The sequence below is a fragment of the Salmo salar genome, chromosome 17, assembly GCF_965601325.2.
Source record: "Salmo salar chromosome 17, fSalSal1, whole genome shotgun sequence".
NCBI classification, from domain to species: Eukaryota; Metazoa; Chordata; class Actinopteri; order Salmoniformes; family Salmonidae; genus Salmo; species Salmo salar.
The window spans coordinates 27,987,287-28,007,830 of NC_138307.1; the positions used below are offsets into that span (position 1 = coordinate 27,987,287).

At 40.8% G+C, this 20,544-nt stretch overlaps 2 protein-coding genes across 3 annotated transcripts in view; both read left to right on the forward strand.

The window, feature by feature from the left end:
• Positions 1-707: 707 nt before the first annotated feature.
• On the forward strand, positions 708-15,036 carry LOC106595477 (acetylcholine receptor subunit alpha). 2 transcript variants are annotated; one of them, XM_045699524.2, is made up of 9 exons: positions 708-1,402; positions 2,280-2,422; positions 2,520-2,564; positions 3,637-3,746; positions 6,024-6,219; positions 6,719-6,956; positions 7,939-8,162; positions 12,678-12,917; positions 13,473-15,036. In XM_045699524.2, the coding sequence occupies exons 1-9, from the start codon at positions 1,348-1,350 to the stop codon at positions 13,602-13,604; spliced, it is 1,383 nt and encodes a 460-aa protein (XP_045555480.1). In that variant the 5' UTR covers positions 708-1,347; the 3' UTR covers positions 13,605-15,036. The 2 variants fall into 2 exon arrangements, with proteins under 2 accessions (XP_045555480.1, XP_045555481.1); XM_045699525.2 differs by having other exon boundaries at positions 6,719-6,758.
• Positions 15,037-15,167: 131 nt separating this feature from the next.
• The window catches only part of LOC106593698 (WAS/WASL-interacting protein family member 1), a 51,304-nt gene continuing 45,927 nt past the window's right edge, over positions 15,168-20,544 (forward strand). Inside the window, exon 1 of the mRNA XM_082963724.1 lies at positions 15,168-15,455. The gene's annotated coding sequence lies outside the window, so the exon portion shown is untranslated. The remainder of the gene's footprint in view (positions 15,456-20,544) is intronic.

Consider the following 20,544-nt stretch of genomic DNA (forward strand, 5'->3'; position numbering starts at 1 on the left):
ATCATTTCCATAGTGTCGGTAAAGTAATTGCTGTTCACACCCACTCCACTGGGTAAAAACTGGTTGAATCAACGTTGTTGCCATGTCATTTCCACAACAAAAATGTAATGTGATGACGTTGAATCAACGTGAAAAACTGGATTTGCAAAAAGTCATCAATGTAAGGGAATTTTGTCTTTTGTTCACCCAAGTTTTAACCTAAATCCGATGACAGGGTGACATTTTTTGTTGAATTCACGTTGAAATCACGTTAGTTGACAACTCAACCAAATGTAAATGAAACTAGACGTTGAACTGGTGTCTTGCCCAGTGGGACATTTGTGGTTCTGGTGAGTTCCGACAGAGTAGACCATTACATCCTGACTATACAGGAGAAACGTGTGAAAATAACTCTCATACTCCCAGTCACCCAAGTTTTAACCTAAATCCGATGACAGGGTGACATTTTTTGTTGAATTCACGTTGAAATCACGTTAGTTGACAACTCAACCAAATGTAAATGAAACTAGACGTTGAACTGGTGTCTTGCCCAGTGGGACATTTGTGGTTCTGGTGAGTTCCGACAGAGTAGACCATTACATCCTGACTATACAGGAGAAACGTGTGAAAATAACTCTCATACTCCCAGTGAGCGCTCCCAGCTGTCCCCCACTACCACCTCCTAGTGAGCGCTCCCAGCTGTCCTCCAGTACCACCTCCCAGTGAGCGCTCCCAGCTGTCCCCCAGTACCACCTCCCAGTGAGCGCTCCCAGCTGTCCCCCAGTACCACATGCTGTCTGGCTGCTACTGGGGGTTCAACAATAGCTCAGTCCGACTGCCCCAGAGACCACAGCCGAGCAGGGTAGAGCACAGATAAGCAGAGAGAGACCATGTTGGGATAGGATCTACTCTGTTACAAGATTCCTCTGAGACCCAGAGTAGAGCAGAACAGAGTAGAACAGACTAGAGAAGAGTAGAGAAGAGAAGAGTAGAGCAGAACAGAGTAGAACAGAGAAGAGAAGAGTAGAAAAGAGCAGAACAGAGTAGAACAGACTAGAGAAGAGTAGAAAAGAGAAGAGCAGAGTAGAACAGACTAGAGCAGAGTAAAACAGAGCAGAGCAGAGTAGAACAGACTAGAGAAGAGTAGAGCAGAGCAGAATAGAACAGACTAGAGAAGAGTAGAGAAGAGCAGAGCAGAGTAGAACAGAGAAGAGAAGAGTAGAGCAGAGCAGAGTAGAACAGAGAAGAGAACAGAGCAGGTCAGAGGACTCTGAAAGTTTAGCCAACTGCCGTTTGGTTGACAACACAACCCAGGTTATAAAGATAGAAACAGTCATAGAGAATATAAACCGTCATATTACTTAACAGATGTTTTATTTGAAGGTACACACTCTTCTTGTTGGGATTCTGGTTGTTTTAGCAGGTAAGTTATAACTTTTTGGCATGCTTTACCTATACCTTTTTACCTATACCAGTTTTTCTGATGTGTGTTTGATTGTAGTTTTTATTGATCAGAAACACTTTTGAAATGAATCACTTGTTATTCAACCCAAACTGGATAAACATATCAACGTTGCAGAGTCAGGTTTGAGTCAGTCTTATGTTAAACCAGAGAGGACATGATTGACAGGTACAAGTGCAAAGTCCATCCTTCCATTTATAGCTGTGTGTAAATCTCAGCGTGTCTGTTTTTTTGCAACTAGAATGCAGAGCATGTTTTGAAGTGAGTCACGAAGTTACTTACATGTATAGAGTTGTGTAGATATATATGGTACGGCACTGATCTCTATAGGATCATTTTCAATGGTAGAAGAGGGTGTAGCCAGTTAGTGATAATGAGGTATATGATGTGTGATAATATCAACTTCCTAGTCTATAAATCTTGTGATAATTCCGAACAAGTCCTAACTAACAGCATGGTCTCTAAAAATAGGAATAGTCATGGTGGATCATCTTTCCCAGCCTGATAAATGCTTGGTGTATGTGTCATGAATTCCTGCTAGTCCACGTTGACTCAGCTGCTGTCTGCATCGTTGCTTTAGCCCCATCAGCGCTAAGCCGACACTACAACAAGTAGGCTTAAAGTATGCCCACTTACTTTAGAGAACTTATAAAGTATGGTCATTCACTTAAGATAATGAAATGAAGAGATAATGCTTCTATACCTGGGTTCTCATGAGTTCCCCATGCGCTTTCTCAGATATGAAATATATATTTGAGTGTGTGCGTGTGTCTATATTAGATATAGCCTTGACTATTCATCTTTGGTGTGTGTGTGTGTGTGTGTGTGTTCCCTGCAGGTTCAGCCAGGTGTTCAGAAGATGAGACACGTCTGGTTAAAACCCTGTTCACCGGCTATAACAAGGTGGTCCGGCCTGTCAATCACTTCAGAGATCCGGTGGTGGTGACCGTAGGCTTGCAGCTCATCCAGCTCATTAGTGTGGTGAGGAATACATGACTGCTTAGGACTGGACATGGTTCCTTCTTCTTCTTATCTTCTTCTTCTTCTTATACCAAGTCTCTTCCCTTGTCTTTGTCAGGATGAAGTCAATCAAATTGTGACCAGTAATGTGCGGCTGAAACAGGTATGGTTTCTCACTGACCTGCGTGTGTCGTTCTTCTCAATGTAGTTTTTGTTCTTCAATTTAAACCACACTTTTTTTGTGGTTGTGTTGTATTCAGATATGGGAGGTTGTGTTGTATTCAGATATGGGAGGTTGTGTTGTATTCAGATATGTCAGGTTGTGTTGTATTCAGATATGTCAGGTTGTGTTGTATTCAGATATGGCAGGTTGTGTTGTATTCAGATATGGGAGGTTGTGTTGTATTCAGATATGGGAGGTTCTGTTGTATTCAGATATGTCAGGTTGTGTTGTATTCAGATATGGGAGGTTCTGTTGTATTCAGATATGTCAGGTTGTGTTCTATTCAGATATGTCAGGTTCTGTTGTATTCAGATATGGCAGGTTGTGTTGTATTCAGATATGGGAGGTTGTGTTGTATTCAGATATGTCAGGTTGTGTTGTATTCAGATATGTCAGGTTGTGTTGTATTCAGATATGTCAGGTTGTGTTGTATTCAGATATGTCAGGTTGTGTTGTATTCAGATATGTCAGGTTGTGTTGTATTCAGATATGTCAGGTTGTGTTGTATTCAGATATGTCAGGTTCTGTTGTATTCAGATATGGGAGGTTCTGTTGTATTCAGATATGACAGGTTGTGTTGTATTCAGATATGGGAGGTTCTGTTGTATTCAGATATGGGAGGTTGTGTTGTATTCAGATATGGGAGGTTCTGTTGTATTCAGATATGTCAGGTTCTGTTGTATTCAGATATGGCAGGTTGTGTTGTATTCAGATATGACAGGTTGTGTTGTATTCAGATATGGGAGGTTCTGTTGTATTCAGATATGGGAGGTTCTGTTGTATTCAGATATGGGAGGTTCTGTTGTATTCAGATATGGCAGGTTGTGTTGTATTCAGATATGGCAGGTTGTGTTGTATTCAGATATGGGAGGTTCTGTTGTATTCAGATATGGCAGGTTCTGTTGTATTCAGATATGGGAGGTTCTGTTGTATTCAGATATGGGAGGTTCTGTTGTATTCAGATATGGCAGGTTCTGTTGTATTCAGATATGGGAGGTTCTGTTGTATTCAGATATGGGAGGACGTGAATCTGAAGTGGAACCCTGATGATTATAGTGGAATTAAGAAGATCAGAATCCCTTCCACAGACATCTGGCGTCCTGACCTCGTGCTCTATAACAAGTAAGAACAAGTCCATGCTTTTACCTTGACCGATATACAGTATTCATTGACTTGATAAGGCCTATTAGATAAGATCTTTTCAGAAGCTAGTCTATTCCTGAAGGGCAGTTAGTGATAGAGACCAAAGGGGATTACATTTAAATGTTTTATTTTTTGTTTAACCTTTATTTAACTGGGCAAGTCAGTTAAGAACAAATTCTTATTTACAATGACGGCCTACGCTGGCCAAACCCTAACCCGGACGACCCTGGGCCCATTGTGCGCCGCCCTATGGGACTCCCAATCACGGCCGGTTGTGATACAGCAAGGAATCGAACCAGGATGTCTGTAGTGACGCCTCTAACACTGATATGCAGTGCCTTAGACAGCTGCGCCTTTAACCCCAAACAGCAAGCAATGCAGATGTAGATGCACGGTGGCTAGGAAAAACTCCCTAGAAAGGCAAGGACCTAGGAAGAAACCTAGAGAGGCACCAGGCTCTGAGGGGTGGCCAGTTCTCTTCTGGCTGTGTCAGGTGGAGATTATAACAGAACATGGCCAAGATGTTCAAACGTTCCTAGATGACCAGCAGGGTCAAGGTCACAGTGGTTGTAGAGGGTGCAACAGGTCAGCACCTCAGGAGTAAATGTCAGTTGGCTTTAAATAGCCGAACATTCAGAGTTAGAGACAGCAGGTGCGGTAGAGAGAGAGAGTCATAGGTGAAATATTATTGTTAGTGGTTTTATAATTTGATTATGCTATGTTTAGAAAGCATATGTCATTTCAAGCCTTATTCATACCGTTTTGTTGAATAGGAAATACATCATATAAAATATTTCATATTTTTTATAATATTTGTATCATATTTGTACTGTGTACTTATGTCCTCCAAAGTGACTACACCTCAGCAATTTCTAACTATTTCTACCAGAAAGGTGAGATTTTAGCCTTTGAGTATGCAGCATTACTAGTTATTGTTTATGGGCCTCTCATGAAATAATATATTTTGGGAATTACGTAGATTACATTTTTGATGACATTTAGTTACATTTAACTGGTTGTGTCAGGAACTCTATAAATGCAGGAGGGGGGAAGTCAGGCGCAGGAGACCAAGGTACGTGAAAACAGGTTTAATAGACACCAGTCCAAAATGCCGAACACAAGGCAGGGAACAAGGAATCCAACAATAGGCAAAAATACCCAAACCGAGTCGGGACACAGCCCAGGAAACCCGTATACAAAATGAATGAAAGGCAGCGAAAACCAATCCCCCAACCCGACGATAGTAGACACAAATAATCCTGCACAACCCTAAACCTAAACAGACAGACTAAATACCCCCACTAACGAACTAACTCAAAACAGGTGCTAACATAAAACACATCACCGAATGAAAATGAAAAGGAGATCGGTGGCAGCTAGTAGGCCGGTGACGACGACCGCCGACCGCCCGCCCGAACGGGGAGAGGCGCCACCTTCTGTAGACGTTGTGACAGGTTGTCTTTAAGATACCTCAACTTTTGTCTATCACCCCTGAAACACCAATTTTTGGCATAATTGAGTCATTTTCAGCATTCCCTGATTATCTAATCAGGCTAACACAATTCCCCATAGGAATCTATTGATTCTGATACTAATGTGTGTAATAGAAAAATTACATACTTACCTAATTTGTTTGATATTAATAGTAAACGATTATATATTTAACAAAGAGTAAGACTGGCCTGCTAAAGCTGAGATTTCATGGTGTCCACTCTAGCTTCCTGCAGCTAGTCTGGGCACTGAGACCATGGGTTATACTAGAGGGTGAGACATCTTTACTGAAGAAGATGTATTCCATGGACATGATGTGGGGTGGTTGTAACTGAGATAGCCTGGAGGAACAGAACAAAGGCGTCAGTATTTCTAATTATCCTGGCATCTGGGAGACAGCAGATGACCAGAGGATGAACCCAAAGTGGATTATGGTGCCCCCAATCTATATGGGAGGCGTGGAACAAAGTATTCTGGATATAAGCTATATAAACTGTGCATTGTCTGTAAAGGGAAGGCTCTCAGTTCAACAGTCAAGACTGTTGGGCTGATGGTTTCATTATTGCAATAATTAATCAATATTAAATAAAGATAATTGTTTGAAGAAATGACCAAGTCTCTCTCAGTACTGAATTTCCACGACATTTGTCAATTTATCCCTGTAGTGCAGATGGAGACTTTGGTTAGCTTAACAGGCTAACGCAAGAGCCCATAGGAATCCATTGACTCCGATGCTAACGGGTCAATCCTCTCCACTTCCTGCAGTGCAGATGGAGACTTTGCAATCGTCCATGAGACCAAGGTGCTGCTGGAGCACACAGGTCTGATAACCTGGAACCCTCCGGCCATCTTTAAGAGCTACTGTGAGATCATTGTGCTTCACTTCCCCTTCGACCTGCAGAACTGCAGTATGAAGCTGGGGACATGGACCTACGACGGCAACCTGGTAGTGGTCAACCCGGTAAGAAGTTTGAAAAGCACAAATATCCAAAAAGCACATCTGAAAATGTTCCAGGTCCAGGGTGCAAAATAGAAACAATCCCATGAAAAGGTGTAAAATAGTAACAATCCCATGAAAAGGAGTAGAAATAGAAACAATCCCATGAAAAAGAGTAGAAATAGAAACAATCCCATGAAAAGGAGTAGAAATAGAAACAATCCCATGAAAAAGAGTAGAAATAGAAACAATCCCATAAAAAGAAGTAGATATAGTAACAATCCCATGAAAATGAGTCAAAATAGTAACAATCCCATGAAAAGGAACAGAAATAGCCGCACCCTGTTGTATGCTCCCACATAGTTTAAACCAGCCTCTCCAACATAATGTGTATTTGTGTATATTGGAGGGGATGGAAAAGAATTATTGTCATTCCATTTGGACTAATAAAGTATATCTTATCTTAATTTAACCAGTAAAGTATTGACCCTAGCCCTGTACCCGTCCCCTGTCCCCCCTCTAGGACAACGACCGGCCTGACCTGAGTAACTTCATGGAGAGTGGTGAGTGGGTGATGCAGGACTATAGGAGCTGGAAGCACTGGGTGTACTATGCCTGCTGCCCTGACACGCCCTACCTGGACATCACCTACCACTTCCTGATGCTGAGGCTGCCTCTCTACTTTATCGTCAACGTCATCATCCCCTGCATGCTGTTCTCCTTCCTGACTGGACTGGTCTTCTACCTCCCCACTGACTCTGGTAGGCCTGCTGTTCTCCTTCCTGACTGGACTGGTATTCTACCTCCCCACTGACTCTGGTAGGCCTGCTGTTCTCCTTCCTGACTGGACTGGTCTTCTACCTCCCCACTGACTCTGGTAGGCCTGCTGTTCTCCTTCCTGACTAGACTGGTCTTCTACTTCCTGACTGACTCTGGTAGGCCTGCTGTTCTCCTTCCTGACTGGACTGGTCTTCTACTTCCTGACTGACTCTGGTAGGCCTGCTGTTCTCCTTCCTGACTAGACTGGTCTTCTACCTCCTGACTGACTATGGTAGACCTGCTGAAAATTCAAATTCACAAATTTCCCCACATTTACATATAATGGAAATGTGTCTTTTCTTGGCTCACTCACGTACAGTACAATACATTTAAAACAACAATCCCCACAAGCCATGGACCAAATGCTCTTGGGTCTGTTGAACGTTTACACAAAGGCAATAACAGTTTCTCAATAAATAGTCCTGAGAGTGTTACCAGCTGTTTGAATAGATCAAATATGTCAATGGTTTTAGAGTAGTTATGCTGCAGTGTATTGTTGTGTTTGACTCCTCTAACCATGTCTCTGTATGTAAGAAGATGACCCTGTCTATCTGTCCTGCTGTCTCTGACTGTGTTGTTGTTGTTAATGTTGTTGTTGTTAATGTTGTTGTTGATGTTCTTGATGATGTTGTTGTTGTTGTTGACTCCAGTGTCTCTGTTCCATACAGGTGAGAAAATGACCCTGTCTATCTGTCCTGCTGTCTCCGACTGTGGTCTTGTTGTTGTTAATGTTGTTGTTGATGTTGTTGTTGTTGATGTTGTTGATGTTGTTGTTGTTGTTGATGTAGTTGATGATGTTGCTGATGTTGTTGATGTTGTTGTTGATGTTGTTGTTGATGATGTTGTTAATGTTGTTGATGATGTTGTTTATGTTGTTGTTTATGTTGTTGTTGTTGTTGACTCCAGTGTCTCTGTTCCATACAGGTGAGAAGATGACTCTGTCTATCTCTGTCCTGCTGTCTCTCACTGTGTTTCTGCTGGTCATCGTGGAGCTCATCCCCTCCACCTCCAGTGCGGTGCCTCTCATTGGAAAGTACATGCTCTTCACCATGGTCTTCGTCATAGCCTCCATCGTCATCACCGTCATCGTCATCAACACACACCACCGCTCTCCCAGTACACACACAATGCCCCAGTGGGTCCGCAAGGTAGGTCAACAGACCGACCGACCGATCGATCAATAAATCAATCAGTCAGTCAATCAAGGTAGATCAACCGACTGACCGACCGACCGATCGATCAATAAATCAGTCAGTCAGTCAATCAAGGTAGGTCAACAGACCGATCGACCGACCGATCGATCAATAAATCAATCAGTCAGTCAATCAAGGTAGGTCAACCAACCGACTGACCGATTGATCAATAATTCAATCAGTCAGTCAATCAACGTAGGTCAACTGACCGACCGACCGACCGACCGATCAATAAATCAATCAGTCAGTCAGTCAGTCAGTCAGTCAATAAGTCAGTCAGTCAGTCAGTCAATAAATCAGTCAATCAGTCAGTCAATAAATCAGACTGACTGATTGATTGATTGACTGACTGACTGATTGACTGATTTATTGACTGACTGACTGACTGACTGATTTATTTATTTACTGACTGACTGACTGATTTATTTATTGACTAACTGACTGATTGATTTATTGACTGACTGATTTATTGACTGACTGACTGACTTATTGACTGACTAATAAGTCAGTCAGTCAGTCAATAAATCAGTCTGTCAGTCAATAAATCAATCAGTCAATAAATCAATCAGTCAGTTAGTCAATGAATCAGTCAGTCAGTAAATACATCAATCAGTCAGTCAGTCAATAAATCAGTCAGTCAGTCAGTCAGTCAATAAATCAGTCAATCAGTCAATCAGTCAGTCAATCAATCAGTCAATCAGTCAGTCAGTCAGTCAGTCAATAAATCAATAAATCAATCAGTCAGTCAGTAAGTAAATAAATCAATCGGTCAGTCAGTCAGTCTGTCAGTCAATAAATCAGTCAATCAGTCAGTCAATAAATCAGTCAGTCAGTCAATAAGTCAGTCAGTCAATAAATCAGTCAATCAGTCAGTCAATCAATCAGTCAGTCAGTCAATCAGTCAGTCAATAAATCAATCAATCAATCAGTCAGTCAGTCTCAATCAGTCAGTCAATCAAGGTAGGTCAACCGACCGACCGACCGATCGATCAATAAATCAATCAATCAGTCAGTCAATCAAAGTAGGTCAATCGACCGACCGACCGATCGATCAATAAATCAATCAGTCAGTCAATCAAAGTAGGTCAACCGACCGACCGATCGATAAATCAGTCAGTCAGTCAATCAGTCAGTCAGTCAGTCAATAAATCAATCAATCAGTCAGTCAGTCAGTCAGTCTCAATCAGTCAGTCAATCAAAGTAGGTCAACCGACCGACCGACTGATCGATAAATCAGTCAGTCAGTCAATCAGTCAGTCAGTCAGTCAATAAATCAGTCAGTCAGTCAATAAATCAGTCAATCAGTCAATAAATCAATCAGTCAGTCAGTGAATAAATCAGTCAGTCAGTCAGTCAATAAATCAATAAATCAGTCAGTCAGTCAGTAAATAAATAAATAAATCAGTCAGTCAGTCAATAAATCAATCAATCAGTTAGTCAGTCAGTCAGTCAGTCAGTCAGTCAATAAATCAATTTGTCAGTCAGTCAGTCAGTCAATAAATAAATAAGTCAGTCAGTCAATAAATAATTCAATCAGTCAGTCAATCAACGTAGGTCAACTGACCGACCGACCGACCGACCGACCGATCGATAAATCAATCAGTCAGTCAGTCAGTCAGTCAGTCAATAAGTCAGTCAGTCAGTCAGTCAATAAATCAGTCAATCAGTCAGTCAATAAATCAGACTGACTGATTGATTGATTGACTGACTGACTGATTGACTGATTTATTGACTGACTGACTGACTGACTGATTTATTTATTTACTGACTGACTGACTGATTTATTTATTGACTAACTGACTGATTGATTTATTGACTGACTGATTTATTGACTGACTGACTGACTTATTGACTGACTAATAAGTCAGTCAGTCAGTCAATAAATCAGTCTGTCAGTCAATAAATCAATCAGTCAATAAATCAATCAGTCAGTTAGTCAATGAATCAGTCAGTCAGTAAATACATCAATCAGTCAGTCAGTCAATCAATCAGTCAGTCAGTCAGTCAGTCAATAAATCAGTCAATCAGTCAATCAGTCAGTCAATCAATCAGTCAATCAGTCAGTCAGTCAATAAATCAATAAATCAATCAATCAGTCAGTCAGTAAGTAAATAAATCAATCGGTCAGTCAGTCAGTCTGTCAGTCAATAAATCAGTCAATCAGTCAGTCAATAAATCAGTCAGTCAGTCAATAAGTCAGTCAGTCAATAAATCAGTCAATCAGTCAGTCAATCAATCAGTCAGTCAGTCAATCAGTCAGTCAATAAATCAATCAATCAATCAGTCAGTCAGTCTCAATCAGTCAGTCAATCAAGGTAGGTCAACCGACCGACCGACCGATCGATCAATAAATCAATCAATCAGTCAGTCAATCAAAGTAGGTCAATCGACCGACCGACCGATCGATCAATAAATCAATCAGTCAGTCAATCAAAGTAGGTCAACCGACCGACCGATCGATAAATCAGTCAGTCAGTCAATCAGTCAGTCAGTCAGTCAATAAATCAATCAATCAGTCAGTCAGTCAGTCAGTCTCAATCAGTCAGTCAATCAAAGTAGGTCAACCGACCGACCGACTGATCGATAAATCAGTCAGTCAGTCAATCAGTCAGTCAGTCAGTCAGTCAATAAATCAGTCAGTCAGTCAATAAATCAGTCAATCAGTCAGTCAGTCAATAAATCAATCAGTCAGTCAGTGAATAAATCAGTCAGTCAGTCAGTCAATAAATCAATAAATCAGTCAGTCAGTCAGTAAATAAATAAATAAATCAGTCAGTCAGTCAATAAATCAATCAATCAGTTAGTCAGTCAGTCAGTCAGTCAGTCAGTCAATAAATCAATTTGTCAGTCAGTCAGTCAGTCAATAAATAAATAAGTCAGTCAGTCAATAAATAAATAAATCAGTCAGTCAGTCAATAAATCAATCAGTCAGTCAGTCAGTATGTCAGTCAGTCAATAAATCAATCAGTCAGTCAGTCAGTCAATAAATAAATAAATCAGTCAGTCAGTCAGTCAGTCAATAAATCAGTCAGTCAGCCAATAAATCAGTCAGTCAGTCAGTCAGTCAATAAATCAGTCAGTCAGTCAATCAATAAATCAGTCAGTCAGTCATTTAGTCAGTCAGCCAATCAATAAATCAATCAGTCAGTCAATCAATAAATCAATCAGCCAATCACTCAGTCAGCTAGTCAATCAATAAATCAATCAGTCAGTCAGTCAGTCAATAAATCAATCAGTCAGTCAGTCAGTGAGTCAGTCAGTCAATCAATAAATCAATCAGTCAGTCAGTGAGTCAGTCAGTCAATCAATAAATCAATCAGTCAGTCAATCAGTCAGTCAGTCAATAAATAAATAAATAAATCAGTCAGTCAGTCAGGCAATAAATCAATCAGTCAGTCAGTCAATCAATAAATCAGTCAGTCAATCAGTCAATAAATCAATCAATCAGTCAGTCAGTCAGTCAATCAATCAATCAATCAATCAATCAATCAATCAAGTAGGTAGCCTATGTACAATGGACAAAGTGAATGTCAGCACATCTCATTCCTAATTTAGCGATGTCAGTACAACATCTAGTGGTGTCCTAGTTTTCAGACCCCTTGGTGTGATGGCTGTGACGTTGGATTGTCAGGCTTCCCCCCAAATTCTCTGTGAATTCCGTTGGGCTTTTGGGGTTTTCTCTTGGCTGCACTGCCACCTGGTGGTACTAATGCAGTATGTCATGTATTTTGTCAGGTGTTAGTGATGTTCTGCTTTAGGCCATTTAGAAAAAAAAAGGTGGTTCCCAACCTTTTTGGGTTACTGTTCCACCAACGGAATTCTGCTCTGCCCGGAGTACCCCTGAAGTACCCCCTCATGTGCATTTTACCAGTAAGCCTGTGGGTTCATGAGTCTTCTCAGGTACCCTATGTGGAAAGGCCAAGTACCCAGGGGTCCTAGTACCCCTGGTTGGGAACCACTGATTTAGAACCCCTCAGCTCTCAGCAGCCTCTCTAGCAGGGCTCTGCTTTGAGAGACAGGAAGTAGTTAAGAACAGTCTGTCTGTATGTCTGTCTGTCCTATTGCTGACTTTAGCTGAGTCATTTGAGTAATAGCATGTCAGGTTTGTCAGTTTATTCATTGATCTTGATTATCATGAAAAATATGTTAGTCCCCCAACATAGTATTATGTGCTTTACAGTACTTTGTGTTACTCATTACAATGTATTTATAGTAATTAATGTACTGTATATAACTTGTGTTACCCATTACAATGTATTTATAGTAATTAATGTACTGTATATAACTTGTGTTACTCATTACAATGTATTTACAGTAATTGATGTACTTTGTGTTACTCATTACAATGTATTTACAGTAATTTATGTACTGTACACTACTTTGTGGTATTCGTTACAATGTTTTTACAGTAATTGATTTACTTTACATGACTTCTTGTTAGTCATTACAATGTATTTTCCTGTATTTCAGATTTTCATCGACACCATCCCCAATTTCATGTTCTTCTCGACTATGAACCGTCCATCCAGGGACAGGCAGGAGAAGAGGATCCACCCGGCTGACTTTGACATCTCCGACATCTCGGGCAAGCCTGCCCCTGCCTCTGTCACCTTCCAGTCCCCCATCACCAAGAACCCGGACGTCCGCAGCGCCATCGAGGGGGTCAAGTACATCGCAGAGACCATGAAGTCTGATGAAGAGTCCAACAATGTAAGAATAAGATCTCAGGAAGAATTTATGGAACTCATGTCTGTGTCTGTCTTTGTGTCTGAGTCTGTCTGTCTGTCTGTCTTTGTGTCTGTGTCTGTCTGTCTTTGTGTCTGAGTCTGTCTGTCTTTGTGTCTGAGTCTGTCTGTCTTTGTGTCTGAGTCTGTCTGTCTTTGTGGTGAGTCTGTCTGTCTGTCTTTGAGTCTGAGTCTGTCTGTCTTTGAGTCTGAGTCTGTCTGTCTATCTTTCGAGCTTTCATGTTTTAATGTTGTGGGGCTAATACAAAAACTAATTGTCTTGAAAATGTTAATGACTCGGTTTTGACTCAATTCTCTCTCTACTCTCTCCTCACATCACCTCTCTCTCGCTCTCTCTCTTTCTCTCTCTCTCCTCACCCTCTCTCTCTCTCTCTCTCTCTCTCTCTCTCTCTCTCTCTCTCTCTCTCTCTCTCTCTCTCTCTCTCTCTCTCTCTCATCTCTCCTCTCTCTCCCTCTTTCTCTCTCCTCACCTTTCACACCCTCCTCTCTCTTCCCTCCTCTCTCTTCCCTCCTCTCTCAGGCTGCTGAGGAGTGGAAGTTTGTAGCCATGGTCCTGGATCACATCTTGCTGTGTGTGTTCATGGCTGTGTGTATCATCGGCACCATGGGAGTGTTCGCTGGACGTCTCATTGAGCTGAGCATGCAGGGCTAAAGGAGAGACCTAGCTGTAGTCATCCTGGTCTGGCCCCTGGTTCTCCTGCTCGCTCTGACACCTGTCTGCTGTGCCTCTACCCCGAGTCATCTGGAAATGACAATCAATTGATTGATTGGTTGGTTGGATCGTTGATTGAATGTAATTGGTCCAGTGAGGTGTTGTTATTGTCAGCTTCTTTTCTGCATGGAGATTACAGTTGAAAATATGGACATTCATGGCACTCAGTGTTGATAAGGTGTCCTGCTGTCAGCTGTCTGTGGCTTGATGGATTGTGTTTAACGAACGATGGTTAACCTACCTAACGAGGTGATTTCTTTATTTCTAACCATCGTTCCTCATGTGGAATGAAGGATGCAGAGTATATTGGTTTAACAAACTCTGCATAATGGCTCTGATTGTGAGCTCTCTGGAACTCTTATGGCACTGTGGATGAGGGAGGTCACATTATGGCACTGTGGATGAGGGAGGTCACATTATGGCACTGTGGATGAGGGAGATCACATTATGGCACTGTGGATGAGGGAGGTCACATTATGGCACTGTGGATGAGGGAGTCACATTATGGCACTGTGGATGAGCGAGGTCACATTATGGCACTGTGGATGAGGGAGGTCACATTATGGCACTGTGGATGAGGGAGGTCACATTATGGCACTGTGGATGAGGGAGATCACATTATGGCACTGTGGATGAGGGAGGTCACATTATGGCACTGTGGATGAGGGAGTCACATTATGGCACTGTGGATGAGCGAGGTCACATTATGGCACTGTGGATGAGGGAGGTCACATTATGGCACTGTGGATGAGGGAGGTCACATTATGGCACTGTGGATGAGTGAGGTCACATTATGGCACTGTGGATGAGGGAGGTCACATTATGGCACTGTGGATGAGGGAGGTCACATTATGGCACTGTGGATGAGGGAGGTCACATTATGGCACTGTGGATGAGGGATAACACATTATGGCACTGTGGATGAGGGAGGTCACAAGCAGCTGGTACTGCATCTCACTGCTGTTGCATGATCATTATTGACGATCAGAAGATCAGTTTGAATGAGTTTCTCAATGTTGATTTAGAAGTGGTCCATTCTTGTGGATGGGCTGTGGCTTATTCAATAAAGATGACAGTGCAGGGGCTGCTGGGAAACTACATGATGTTTTATCTTGTCCGATGTCAGGGTTTTTTCTCCTCCTTCTGCCAAATGTCATCATGGTTCTATTTTTAGATTTGGTTAGATGTGGAAAGAATTGGGTGAATAAAAATAACATCTACTTCCAGATAAGCCTGTCTTTTTGTATTTGTTTTACATTGACAGGGACTGCATCAACTTTGGTTAGTAAAATAATTGTGCATGTCATTTTCTCCATTAAGAAGATAAACAGTGTGCTGGGTCCTCTTTCTGTTGAATAAATGATTAAATTACCTTATTTTACCTTATTATTTTAGATTTTCCAGTAGTCAACACGTCTCTGTTCTGTTCTCCTCCTCTCATCAGTAAAGGTCTTTATTCACAGCACCAACTGTTCAAACTTGGACAAGTTGAACATCTGGAAATATTGCATCACTGCGAAGGCCCCGGATTGGAGAGAGAGAAGCATTAACTTCTCCCGGTCGGTTTTACGAAAACAGTCTTTCGAGCGACATGACAAATACAACGCTCGAAGATTTGGACAGAAACATAAGTTATTGAGGGATGGCAGATTGATAAAACATCAAATCGCACTCTTGATTGTATGCATATAATTTAAAAGTTCCGGGTACAATGTGGAAATCCCGATGAAGCGGAAATCCTGAGCTAAAGTTGTGTTTACGGCGAAGGAGTGGCTCATACTGTCTCCAGAAGTAAGTCGATGTTTATGTTATGTTGAACTTGAGTTCTAGATCGATTTTTCAAAGTTTTAGGCTTCTCAATTATAATTACGCAAATAACTGCATTTCAAAACATGTTTGCAATGGATGTGATGGCAGCAGCAACACCTTGAGTGTTCACATCTGTTGCGACACCCTTGATTGTAAAACATTTTTTGAGGACAAATGGAAACATGATAGCGTTATGTTATGATATTTCTGTTTTTATTTTTGTATTCCATTTGTTTTGAGTTGTATCAGATGACATCATGCGTTATTCTCTGCTTGGTGGTTATGTAGTCTGCGTTGGCATGGATACTTGCATGATGAGTAAAAAAGCCTCAACGGAGTTTTTAAAGTCATTGAGTCATTGCTATACAGTAGCTTTCATTATGTAACCTGTGCTCGTGGATTTTATGCAGCTCACACAGTCAGTCAGTAAAGCTCATGTACACACACTACCGTAGAGTGCAGTAAACCAATATCTGTTTATTCTGTATCAAATGTTGGCCCTGCATGGTTAGTGCTTTACGATTCACATCACAGACAGCTTTTTGACTTTTTATGGAGTCACTCATCACTGTCATTCCCACAGCTCTGAAATGTCATCTGAGGCATTAACTCATTAACACGCAGACATACGTGGTACGCAGGCAGACGTACGTGGTACGCAGGCAGGCGTACGCGGTACGCAGCAGACAAACTTTTTTTTCTCACATTTTTTTTCCAAAACTTTTTTTTTTTAGTAACATTTTTGAAATTGTACCCCTTTTTCTCCCTGATTTCGTTGTATCCAATTGGTAGTTACAGTCTTGTCTCATCGCTGCAACTCCCGTACAGACTTGGGAAAGGTGAAGGCTGAGAGTCGTGCGTCCTCTGAAACACAACCCAGCCAAGCTGCACTGCTTCTTGACTGGCGACTGTGTCAGCGTGCACTGCGCCCGGCCCGCCGCAGGAATCGCTAGTGCGCAATGGGACAAGGACATCCCTGCCGGCCAAACCCTCCCAGACGACGCTGGGCCAATTGTGCGCGGCCGACTGCGATAGAGCCTGGACTCGAACCCAGAATCTCTAGTGGCACAGCTAGCACTGTGATGCACTGCCTTAGACCACTGAGCCACTCGAGAGGCCCATAGTGCACTACCTTTCACCAGGCCCATAGGGAACTACCTTTCACCAGGCCCATAGGGCACTACCTTTCACCAGGCCCATAGGGCACTACCTTTCACCAGGCCCATAGTGCACTACCTTTCACCAGGCCCATAGTGCACTACCTTTCACCAGGCCCATAGTGCACTACCTTTCACCAGGCCCATAGGGCACTACCTTTCACCAGGCCCATAGGGCACTACCTTTCACCAGGCCCATAGGGCACTACCTTTCACCAGACCCATAGGGCACTACCTTTCACCAGGCCCATAGGGCACTACCTTTGACCAGGCCCATAGGGCACTACCTTTCACCAGGCCCATAGGGCTCTGATCAAAGGTAGTGCACTATGTAGTCGACGTACTATAGTTCAAACTATGGGCCTTTGGCCAAAAGTAGTGCACTATGTAGGGAATTGGGTTCCATTTGGGACTGCTCATTCTCCTGGCTACTGTAGTTATGGTGTTGAATGGGATGGGACTAGTAAAGGTCCTCCATTATCTGTCAATACACATGCACGTACAGTAAACTCACTCACTCACTCACTCACTCACTCACTCACTCACTCACTCACTCACTCACTCACTCACTCACTCACTCACTCACTCACTCACTCACTCACTCACTCACTCACTCACTCACTCACTCACTCACTCACTCAAATCATTCAAACCTGGAATCCTAAACAAACTTTGTTGAACTGTGGTCTTAGTATTAACATTCTACAGTGGTAAAGTGGAAAACATTAACCAGGCCTTGTGTTCTCTCGTTGCCTGAGGAACCTGGTTCAGAGTTATGTGTTCCCTAGAGGCTGTCCCTGGTCTGTTACAGTACTGAACCTTGTTTAGAGTTGAGTCTTCCCTGGTCTGTTCCAGTACTCCCATTCCTCAGACCAGGAGGTAAGCAGCCAAACTGGTCTGAACATTGTGGATGAATAGCTGGAGGGTAACTGCATGTTTCAGAGATCTACTGTAAATGGCAAGATGTTTGTCTCCAGAGCTATAACACAGAGTTTTAAAATGTTTTCATGTAATCTCTGGCTATGAGAGCGAGCCTCTCGTCCTGCAATAGACAGGTCTGCAGAGAAGAGAGGAAGCTTCCTTCACTTCCTGTGTAACCAACCCACGTGACCAACTCAGCTCAAGCACATGGCGGCGAGGGTGTTTGTGGGCGATATTCGTATTCACTTCAGCTTCCTGATAGTCTGAACAAGGAGGCAGTAACATTAATACTCACAAGGCATACTTGTACACTGAGCATACAAAACATTAAGAACGTAACAGATTGACCAACTGAATCCAAGCTATGATCCCTTATTGATCTCACTTGTTAAATCCACTTCAATCAGTGTAGATGAAGGGGAGGAGACGGGTTAAACAAGGATTTTTTTAAAGCCTTGAGACAGTTGAGACATGGACTGTGTATGTGTGCCATTCAGAGGGTGAATGGCCAAGGCAAAAGATTAGTGTCTTTGAACGGGGTGTGGTAGTAGCTGCCAGGCGCACCAGTTTGTGTCAAGAACTGCAACGTTGCTGGGGTTTTCACACTCAACAGTTTCCTGTGTGTATAAAGAATGGTCCACCATCCAAAGGACATCCAGCCAACTTGACACAACTGTGGGAAGCATTGGAGTCAATATGGGCCAGCCTCCCCGTGGAACACTTTCTACACCTGTAGAGTCCATGCCCTGACGAATTGAGACTGTTCTTAATGTTTGGTATAGTCAGTATTAGTAAAGTGTTCTTAATGTTTGGTATAGTCAGTATTAGTAAGGTGTTCTTAATGTTTGGTATAGTCAGTATTAGTAAGGTGTTCTTAATGTTTGGTATAGTCAGTATTAGTAAAGTGTTCTTAATGTTTGGTATAGTCAGTATTAGTAATGTGTTCTTAATGTTTGGTATAGTCAGTATTAGTAATGTGTTCTTAATGTTTGGTATAGTCAGTATTAGTAATGTGTTCTTAATGTTTGGTATAGTCAGTATTAGTAATGTGTTCTTAATGTTTGGTATAGTCAGTATTAGTAAGGTGTTCTTAATGTTTGGTATAGTCAGTATTAGTATCAGTATTAGTAAGGTGTTCTTAATGTTTGGTATAGTCAGTATTAGTAAGGTGTTCTTAATGTTTGGTATAGTCAGTATTAGTAATGTGTTCTTAATGTTTGGTATAGTCAGTATTAGTAATGTGTTCTTAATGTTTGGTATAGTCAGTATTAGTAAGGTGTTTTAATGTTTGGTATAGTCAGTATTAGTAATGTGTTCTTAATGTTTGGTATAGTCAGTATTAGTAAGGTGTTTTAATGTTTGGTATAGTCAGTATTAGTAAAGTGTTCTTAATGTTTGGTATAGTCAGTATTAGTAAGGTGTTCTTAATGTTTGGTATAGTCAGTATTAGTAATGTGTTCTTAATGTTTGGTATAGTCAGTATTAGTAATGTGTTCTTAATGTTTGGTATAGTCAGTATTAGTAAGGTGTTTTAATGTTTGGTATAGTCAGTATTAGTAATGTGTTCTTAATGTTTGGTATAGTCAGTATTAGTAAGGTGTTTTAATGTTTGGTATAGTCAGTATTAGTAATGTGTTCTTAATGTTTGGTATAGTCAGTATTAGTAAGGTGTTCTTAATGTTTGGTATAGTCAGTATTAGTAAGGTGTTCTTAATGTTTGGTATAGTCAGTATTAGTAAGGTGTTCTTAATGTTTGGTATAGTCAGTATTAGTAAGGTGTTCTTAATGTTTGGTATAGTCAGTATTAGTAAAGTGTTCTTAACGTTTGGTATAGTCAGTATTAGTAATGTGTTCTTAATGTTTGGTATAGTCAGTATTAGTAAAGTGTTCTTAATGTTTGGTATAGTCAGTATTACTAATGTGTTCTTAATGTTTGGTATAGTCAGTATTAGTAAGGTGTTTTAATGTTTGGTATAGTCAGTATTAGTAATGTGTTCTTAATGTTTGGTATAGTCAGTATTAGTAAGGTGTTTTAATGTTTGGTATAGTCAGTATTAGTAATGTGTTCTTAATGTTTGGTATAGTCAGTATTAGTAAGGTGTTTTAATGTTTGGTATAGTCAGTATTAGTAAGGTGTTTTAATGTTTGGTATAGTCAGTATTAGTAAAGTGTTCTTAATGTTTGGTATAGTCAGTATTAGTAAGGTGTTCTTAATGTTTGGTATAGTCAGTATTAGTAATGTGTTCTTAATGTTTGGTATAGTCAGTATTAGTAATGTGTTCTTAATGTTTGGTATAGTCAGTATTAGTAAGGTGTTTTAATGTTTGGTATAGTCAGTATTAGTAATGTGTTCTTAATGTTTGGTATAGTCAGTATTACTAAGGTGTTTTAATGTTTGGTATAGTCAGTATTAGTAATGTGTTCTTAATGTTTGGTATAGTCAGTATTAGTAATGTGTTTTAATGTTTGGTATAGTCAGTATTAGTAATGTGTTCTTAATGTTTGGTATAGTCAGTATTAGTAATGTGTTCTTAATGTTTGGTATAGTCAGTATTAGTAAGGTGTTCTTAATGTTTGGTATAGTCAGTATTAGTAATGTGTTCTTAATGTTTGGTATAGTCAGTATTAGTAATGTGTTCTTAATGTTTGGTATAGTCAGTATTAGTAAGGTGTTTTAATGTTTGGTATAGTCAGTATTAGTAATGTGTTCTTAATGTTTGGTATAGTCAGTATTAGTAATGTGTTTTAATGTTTGGTATAGTCAGTATTAGTAATGTGTTCTTAATGTTTGGTATAGTCAGTATTAGTAAGGTGTTCTTAATGTTTGGTATAGTCAGTATTAGTAAAGTGTTCTTAACGTTTGGTATAGTCAGTATTAGTAATGTGTTCTTAATGTTTGGTATAGTCAGTATTAGTAAAGTGTTCTTAATGTTTGGTATAGTCAGTATTAGTAATGTGTTCTTAATGTTTGGTATAGTCAGTATTAGTAAGGT